This window comes from Oryzias melastigma, linkage group LG17 (assembly GCF_002922805.2).
Source record: "Oryzias melastigma strain HK-1 linkage group LG17, ASM292280v2, whole genome shotgun sequence".
In the NCBI taxonomy this organism is placed as follows: Eukaryota; Metazoa; Chordata; class Actinopteri; order Beloniformes; family Adrianichthyidae; genus Oryzias; species Oryzias melastigma.
Genome location: NC_050528.1, coordinates 2,080,788 through 2,089,983, shown reverse-complemented (window position 1 = coordinate 2,089,983; position 9,196 = coordinate 2,080,788). Strand labels below are relative to the sequence as shown.

The 9,196-nt window shown below is 46.3% G+C and overlaps 1 protein-coding gene across 1 annotated transcript in view; it reads right to left on the bottom strand.

Moving 5' to 3' along the window:
* The window catches only part of LOC112139453 (noelin-3), a 12,078-nt gene that overhangs the window by 1,865 nt on the left and 1,017 nt on the right, over positions 1-9,196 (bottom strand). The window contains exons 2-3 of the mRNA XM_024262265.2: positions 3,283-3,502; positions 1,170-1,276 (exon numbers count right to left, since the gene is read on the bottom strand). Coding sequence (XP_024118033.2) covers positions 1,170-1,276; positions 3,283-3,502 — 327 coding nt within the window. The remainder of the gene's footprint in view (positions 1-1,169; positions 1,277-3,282; positions 3,503-9,196) is intronic.

The window sequence follows — 9,196 nt, the reverse complement described above, 5'->3', positions numbered from 1 at the left end:
GTGGAGCAGTGGTAGTGAGGTCAAAGATTGCAGGTTCGATTCCCGCCTTCACTGCCTGCGTGTCACACTCAACCCCGCCTTGCTCTGGTGGGAGGTTGGCGCCAGTGCTCGGCATCAGTGTGTGATCATGACTGTAAAGCGCTCTGGGCCTTCGAGGACGCTAGAAAAGCGCTATACAAGTAAACGGAATTACCATTTACTAAACTCAGAAGAACGGATCCAGCATCCTCACAGAGATCTTCTTAACCATTGTGCTCCGAGCATAGACTGTGTAATTGATGGACTACTCAACCCCTCCCCCCTTGTGTTCTAAACAGGAAGTACTCGCTGGGTCCTATAAGGCCAAAGTCCCATAGATTTTCATAGAGAGACAGACGGTTATTAATCATTTCATTAGTCAGGATAACCATTCTTGCTCGGATACTTTCTTCTTAGCTCATTCCTTCGAATCGTAGTTTTTTTCTTGAGAAATATTTTCTTTATCACAAATGATTCAAGTTATAAACTGACCAGTGAGATGCCTAAGTAAAAGCATGTGCTGGCCCCGCCTTTAACATTTGATTGACAGAGTCCCCCGAGCTTGTTCTCAGTGGAAGGGGTGTGGCCTTCCAACAAGCTCAGTCATGATAGGTGGCAGTAGTTCCTCTAAAACGCGACTCAGACCGACTCGGACTAATCGCTGTCGACAGGTTGCAGGATGGCGGCCGCCGTATCAGGAAGTGACGTGAAGGCTCTGGGCTGATTTGCGAGGGCTGAAGGTCATGCCTTTCCAGCACTGGTTAGGTCCAGTTCATATAAACGGTCTATGGCTCTGAGGCACGATAATGTTGGGGGTGGGGTCATCTGGACCCCACAAGGTAGCTCAGGGGTTAGGCAACATGCTTGTGACTCTGATCCTGATAACCCTAACCACATGATTAAGGACTTTAAAAACTAAAAGCTTCAGCAGAGTCTCAGGGAAGCTTCAGGTCATCTGCTTCAGAATGAAGAAACTTCCTGAAGAAGAACCATGGACCTCCTCTGAAGAGAATTACCTCTTTCCTTTCACCTTAAAATGTGGATCCTGCTTTTACACTGAAAGGCAAAAGCTGGACATCTACTTCCTCTTCCTGTAAACAAGTCTGACTTCAGCAAACCCGCCCCTCCCCCCACATCCCCCATCGTCTCACTCTTTGCTTTTGCAGAGGTTCCTGAGGGTCCGTCATCCAGGCTCCAAATCTGGTCCCAGAAGTCTTCACCGTCAGCGGTCCGGAGATCTTCATCAGCTTCCCACATGCTGCAAAGACAACCACACAACGGGGTCAGGTCTGTGAAGAGCCCCCACCCGGAGGTTCGGATGGGTTCCCGCTCTACACCTGTCCCGACCAGAGGCAAGGTTCCTCTGAAGGTTCAGGTGATCCAACCTTCTGGATTCACAGCTTCACACAACCTTTGAAAGGTACAGTTGTATCATTTAGTGGCCTCATAGTAGAGTGTCCACCCCGAGACCTGAAGGTTGTTGGTTCAAATCCAGAGTTGAGGGGATTTGGATCTCTGACTCTAAGTACGTCATTTATCAGAACAGAGCTGAGAAAGAAAAAGTCTGGAGTCAGATTAACACCACTACGACACCAAACCTCTTCCAGCTGTAGGTGGTGGACATCCTCTAAGTCTATGACCTCTTTGACCTTCAGCCGACCTCTCTCCATTAGTTCACGTGGTCCACCACTTGGTGTCTGAGTTGTTGTTGTTCCCAAACTCTTACATGTTGTTCTGATAGAGACTGTGGAATATTTAGGATATTTCAGGACTGGACTTGTTGTTCAGGTGTCGACCTCTGACAGTTCCACACTGGAATTCAGTGAGATCCTGAGAGGAACATTCCTTCACTGATGTTTGTAGAAACAGTCTGCATGTCTGAGAGCTGATTTATACACCTGGACAGGTGATTAGAACACCTGATTCTGATCATGTTGATGGGGGAGACAATCCTTCAGGTAATAGAGTGTATTCTAGAGATGACAGGTTTGTTATTGTAAGGGGGGGTTCCCAGAGTTCCCAGAGTACTGAGACTACAACAGGAAGTTGATGCGCGGTTGCCATGGCGCTAGCTTCCTGTTACAGAACAAGATGGCGCACAGAGCAGCGTTACCTGACCAGAGACTTGAGTTTGGTCAGAATGTTCTTATTCCTACTCACACTGAGTTAGTGGTTGATGTGTTTTATGACAGGATCATTGCAGCGGTAGATCCTGGTTGACCGGAGGGTTTATGAATGAATGAATGAAATGGTTTATTTCAAGCAATCAGCTCAGAATAAATAACATATCACTTAATGAATCACAAGTAGATCACTTGAAAGGGAGTGGAAGGAAGCGAACTTATATAATCCACCCCGACTCGACCATTTTCTCTACATGAATGATCAATATCCGGTTCAGGACTTAATATCAAATATTAATAGATTCAGGATATTAAGGATCATTAATATCATTGATGTAATCAAGTTTCAAAGCATCCACAACAAATCATTTCTATTAATCTGTAACAATAATCTAAATATTCTCTTAAAAAAAGACACTTTCTGCAGATTGTATTCAAAGAATTATGATAATACAAAAAGTAATAATTAAATCATCTTCATTTGCTAATGAAGTAAAAATCTAAATATTGTCATTAAAAAAAGAAAATTAGTGCAGATTGTATTAATCAAAGAATTGCTATAAAAAAAGAAAAAGTAATAAGTAAAAATCCTCTTCATTAGTTTATGGACTGACACAGCAGGTTTATGGCTTATGTTTTTATTCATGACAGCAGAAGTATAGAATCGTTAAATATGTTTTATGAAAATTGTGCTTAAATGTTGTTTTCTGTTTGTATTGTTGGAGTCCCGTGCTTTGCTGTCCTGGGTCGTCATGTTTTTGTGTTTTGTTGGTGTTCTCCCCGCGGGGCTCTCAGATTGGTAGATGGATCAGGTGTGGGAGTGGCCTATTTTTCTATCTTGTCAGTTTCTGTTTGTTTAAGTCACTTCCCTCAGTTCACACTCCTGAACGTTGTTTTATTGCTGTGTGTATTTTTGCTGCCCGTCTGAAGTGCTGACGGAGAAAAGACTTGGGGAATATTTGTGTTTATGTATTTGTAAAACTTTGTGACCTGGAATCATCTCATTTTCTCCATACAACATTCTTTTGGTAGAAAGGGCCGAATCCTAACTAAAGACCACTGGGACTCTCTGCACTCGGCTGTTTGCCCTGCATTACACCTGCAGTAATCCCGCCGATCACTGTTGATCACAGACACTCACTGAGTTTGTTCATGCATGCGTGGAGCCGGGTCTCCAGGTTCAGGACCTGCAGCTGCAGCTCCTCATAGTCGTAGGCTCCCAGCTCCTCCTGGAGGCCCGTCAGAACAGCAGACAGGTTTCTGATCTCCTCTCTGAACTGGGAGATGAGTCTGGTGTCCGTCTTGTACTGCTCTAGAACCGGGATCAGCGGCTGCAGGGACGCCATCTTCCCCTTCAGCTCCTGGAAAACCGGCAGAGAAGAAGAAATCTTAAAGTCAGGAGGAAACAGATGCTGTCCGCTGTGTTTTAACTTTCTTCCTCCTGGTCATCAGTAAACATCTTTACGTTGATCTTCACCATCTTGAGGCCAAGCATCGATTAGGACAAATAAAATAGCTTCTAGTTTTTTTCCTTTAGCCCGTGGTGCAAGGCAAGGATGCCCATTGAGCCCCATCTTATTTGATGTTGCTATTGAGCCATTGGCAGTGACACTGAGAGAGTCAGCCCAACTGACAGGAATACAGAGAGGAGGAAAATCTCACAAGCTGTCGCTCTACGCAGATGATCTTCTACCCTTCCTTTCTAACCCACTTGTCCCTATTCCCATCGCTATTAATCTTATAAGCAAATTTGGAAGACTATCTGGTTACAAATTGAATCTATCTAAAAGTATCCTTTTTCCAATTAACCAAGCAGCCCAGAAGATAGAATTCCAAGACTTCCCTTTTAGAGTCATAAGGGATCACTTCAACTATTTAGGCGTCTGTGTAACTTATAGATATGACCTGCTCTTTGAAAACAATTTCAAAAAGGTGTTAGCTGATGCAGAAGAGGACATGGATAGGTGGTCAAAACTTCCCCTGTCCCTAGTTGGAAGGGTTAATTCAGTAAAATGATACTGATGCCTAGGCTTCTATATTTATTCCAGACTGTACCAGTCTTTATTCCAAAAACATTATTTAAGGAACTAAACAAACATATTTCTTTGTTCATTTGGAATAGAAATGTCCCTCACATTAGAAGAGAGTTCCTAGAAAGGCCAAAGGAAGATGGCGGGCTGTCATTACCCAACTTTCTCTTCTATTATTGGGCAACAAATATTCATAAGGAGCTATTTTGGATTAGGGATGCATCAAAGACTGAATCTCCATCTTGGGTTCACCTTGAGCAGTTTTCCTGTAATCCAGTCTCACTTGGTTCTTTGTTGTGTAGTCCACTTCCCCTGAGCAAACGACTTTGGACAAATAATAAGGTGGTCCGGGGAGCTTTAAAAATATGGTTTCAGTTCAAAAGACATTTCAAACTCAAAGATCCACTAATTGCAGCTCCAATTCAAAACAATGTTCACTTTACACCCTCCTTAACAAACCCGTCTTTCCAACAATAGATAGATAGATGTACTTTATTAATCCTTCTGGAAATTAGGTGGCTGTCCTTGCTCCATACACACAACACAGTTTAAACAGTGACAGACACATAATAGAAATATAAAAACAAGTAAAATTAGTAGTATAAAAAACTAATAAGTTACATACCATAAAAGCAGCTTAAAATCAGATAAAAATTAAGAGATAAAATAAAACGTAGTAAAATCCTCATATTCAGTGTCCTCGTCTAATCCCACCCTTCCCAGCAGCATTGTGGAGTCTTATTGCACTGGGCACAAAGGACCTCCTGAGTCTCTCAGTGGAGCTGGGCAGAGAGCGGAGGCGGCTGCTGCTGCAGAGGAAGCTCCGCTGAGCAGAGAACACAGAGTGCAGAGGGTGGCTGGTGTTCATCAGGATGTTTTTCAGCTTCAGCTCCGTCCTTCGCTCCAGCACCGACTCCACCGTGTCCAGACCCAGCCCCACAACACGACCTGCCTTTCTGATCAGGCCATCCAGTTTCTTTGTGTCCTTCTTGTTGGCGCTTCCCCCCCAGCACACCACAGCAGAAAAGAGGACACTAAAAACAATAGACTGACAGAAGGTTAAAAGAAGTTCAGAACAGACGTTAAAAGAGGCGAGTCTCCTTAAGAAGTACATCCTGCTCTGCCCTTTCTTGTACACACTGTTCATGTTAGCCGACCAGTTCAGTTTGTTGTCTAAAACCACTCCAAGGTACTTGTATGAGTCCACCACCTCCACCACCTCTCCTCTGATGTCAATGGGCTGGAGATCCGTGGCAGTAGGTGCCCGGCGGAAGTCCAGCACCATCTCCTTAGTCTTTGTGATGTTAAGATGGAGGCAGTTCCTCTCTGTCCACTCCACAAAGTCCTGCACCAGGCCTCTGTATTCTCCCTCCTCACCCCCTTGATAGATGCAACAATAACAGTGTCATCTGAAAACTTTTGTATGTGGCATGTACTGGAATTGTACTGAAAGTCATGGGTGTAGAGGGTGAAGAGGAGAGGTGAGAGCACAGTGCCCTGCGGGGCGCCCGTGCTGCTGATCAGCATGGGAGAACTGGACCTCCCCATCCTGACGAACTGTGGCCTGTTGGTCAGATAATCCGTAATCCAGTTCACCAGGTGGGGGTCAACAGCCTGGGATAGGAGCTTCTGCTGGAGCAGGAGGGGTTGGATAGTGTTAAACGCGCAGGAGAAGTCAAAAAACAGCATCCTCACCACACAACCCCTCACATCCAGGTAGGACAGGGATCGATGTAAAAGATAGAGGACAGCGTCCTCTACCCCCAGCTTTGGTTGGTAGGCGAACTGGAGAGGGTCCCTGTCCTTCTGTTCCTGTGGTCGCAGCTGCTGCAAGACCAGCCGCTCCAGCGTCTTCATGACGTGTGAGGTGAGGGCGACCGGCCTGTAGTCGTTCAGCTCACTGGCGCGACTCTTCTTGGGCACAGGAACAATGCAGGACGTTTTCCAGCGTGATGGGACCTTCCCCAGCCGCAGGCTCCAGTTAAACACCTGCTGGAGGGGTTCTCCCAGCTCAGAAGCACAGGCCTTCAGTAGCCGCGGGCACACCCGGTCAGGACCCGCTGCCTTCCTGGAGTGGAGCCGCCTCAGCTGTCCGCTCACCTGGTCTGCAGTGATAGTAGGAGGGTGATGGCTGGTGGCAGGTGAAGGGGAGGGAGAATGAGGAGGAGAGGGCGAAACTGAGCACAGGTGGTCAGGAACCTCGGAGGAAACCTGCGGGGGTGGGGGGCTGGCAGATTGATGGTTGCTGAACCGGTTGAAGAAGTTGTTAAGTTCCTCCGCTCTGTTCAACCCCTCATCCACCACGTTGCCATCCTTTTTGCTGCAGCCAGTCATAGCTCTCATGCTATGCCAGACTTCCCGCATGTTGTTGTCCTTCAGCTTTGTCTCCAGTTTTCTCCGGTACTCCTCCTTGGCCTCCATTATGCAAATTTTAAGTTCTCTTTGTACCCTCTTCATCTCCCCTGAGTCTTTGTTCCTGAATGCCCTCTTTTTCCTGTTCAGAACCTCCTTCACCTTCCTGGTGACCCAGGGTTTATTATTAGAGAAGGATCTCACAGTTCTGACAGGGACCACCATGTCCATACAAAAGTTAATGTAGTCCGTCATGCAGTCCACTGCCCCATCCACATCCTCCCCATGCTGCCCCATCAGGACACTCCAGTCCGTGCGCTGGAAACAGTCTCTGAGGGACTCCTCAGCTCCAGCAGACCACCTCCTGACTTCTCGGGTGGTGGCCACTTGCCTCTTGACCAGAGGGATGTAGCGAGGTTGGAGGTGAATAAGGTTATGGTCGGATTTCCCAAGGGGGGGCAGGGGGGCTGCTGTGTATGCATCAGTGGTGTTTGCATATAGCAAGTCAATGGAGGTGTTATTTCTTGTGGGGCAGTCAACATACTGGCGGAAAGTGGTCAGAGTTGCATCCAAAGTAACATGATTAAAGTCTCCAGAGATGAGGATGAACGCTTCTGGATGCTTGGTTTGTAGAGCAGTGGTTGTATTGTGTATGGATTCCTGAGCCGCCTCTGCATCCGCTCTTGGTGGAATGTAGACGCACAACGCGATGACGTGGGAGAACTCACGTGATATGTGGTACGGTCGGATGCTAACCGCTAGCAGCTCCAGGTTGGGGTCACAGATCGCCGCTGTAACGGTCAGATGTTTTGGATGACACCACCGCTGGTTTGCATACAGGATGAGACCACCTCCCTTCCTCTTCCCGGTGGTGTTTGGGTCGCGGTCCGCACGCACGGTGGTGAAGCCGGGCAGCTCCACGTTAGCGTCCGGGACGTGGCTGCCTAGCCACGTCTCAGTGAAGAGGAGGAGGCTGCACTCCCTGTAGCATCGCTGGGTCCTGATCAGTCCTGTGAGCTCGTCCGTTTTATTTGAGAAGGAGTTAACATTCCCCATCAAGACAGAAGGTATTGATGGCTTGAAGTGCCGCCGGTTTTCAGCCTTAGCCTTGAGTCGTGCCTTGTATTTGCGATCGGCTCGGCAGCCCCGGTACTTCCGCATTAGCTCCGAGGGAATGACAGGACGGAGATCTGTTCGTTTATTCTTCTTGAGTGCAAGGATCTCTCCTCGCAAGTAGACGAGTCTTTTAGTGGTAGCTTGCATTAGAAGAACGGTAAAACAAGCAGTCCAAAGGACAAAGTCCCAAAAAAAAGTGCACAAAAACACATTCATACGAAGCACAAACAGCAGAGCAACAGACATGCAGCCACGCTCGCGCAGGCGCATAGAAACGTTTCAATGGCATGGGAAAGGACTAAGATGTGTGAAGCATTTTTTTTAAACATGGGGCATTTATTTCATTTGAGCAGCTTAAAAATGATTTTGACATTTCACAGTCAAATTTTTTTAAATATCTTCACATTCGCAGATTCATTAGGACATCTTTCTCTTTAACTTTACCTCCAGAAACATGGTTTGATGAATGTCTGGATTTGGATCCGTCTGATGAAGGCCAGGTGTCAATAATTTATAGCAAAATCCAAAATGTATCAGTGTATCACTAAGTCATCTAAAGGTCAAATGAGAACAGGAACTGGGTGAACAATTCACTGATAAAACTTAATTGGCAAATGGCAATTATTCATTCATTCATTCATCTTCTATATGCATTAGACATGGTCTACTACAGTTTAAGGTGTTGCATAGGTTGCATCTGTCCCCAAGTAAACTAGCAAAAAGTATATCCGTCTGCTGACCCTTCCTGCTCTAGGTGTGGCTGCATTCCAGCCAATCTGAGTCACATGTTTTGGATGTGCACCCGGCTAAAAGATTTTTGGGAAAACATATTTAAAACTATGTCTTTTGTTTGTGAAAAGAATATTGGACAAAGTCCTGTCACTGCTTTATTTGGGGTCGTCCCTTTGGATTTCTTCAAAGGGATCAGTTACAGTAATGAGGAGCTTCTTCAGCTCTGAAGATCGTTGTCCTTCAGTCATTATCAAATGTTTATCGTTACATTTTTCTAAACGTGAGATAAAAAGTTTCTGAAGAGACAGACAGACAGACACACAGACAGACAGACAGACAGACAGACAGACAGACAGGCAGACGTACAGACAGATGTACAGACAGATATACAGACAGACAGATGTACAGGCAGACAGATGTTCCCACAGACGTACAGACAGATGTACCCACAGACAGACAGACGTACAGTCAGACAGATGTTCCCACAGACGTACAGACAGACAGACGTACAGACAGACAGATGTACAGACAGACAGATGTTCCCACAGACAGACAGATGCACCTACAGACAGACAGATGTTCCCACAAACAGACGGACGGACAGATGTTCCCACAGACAGACAGACGTACAGACAGACAGACAGATGTACCCACAGACAGATGTACCCACAGACAGACAGACGTACAGAGAGACAGACGTACAGAGAGACAGACGTACAGAGAGACAGACGTACAGACAGACAGACGTACAGACAGACAGACAGATGTACCCACAGACAGGCAGATGTTCCCACAGACGTACAGACAGATGTTCCCACAGACAGA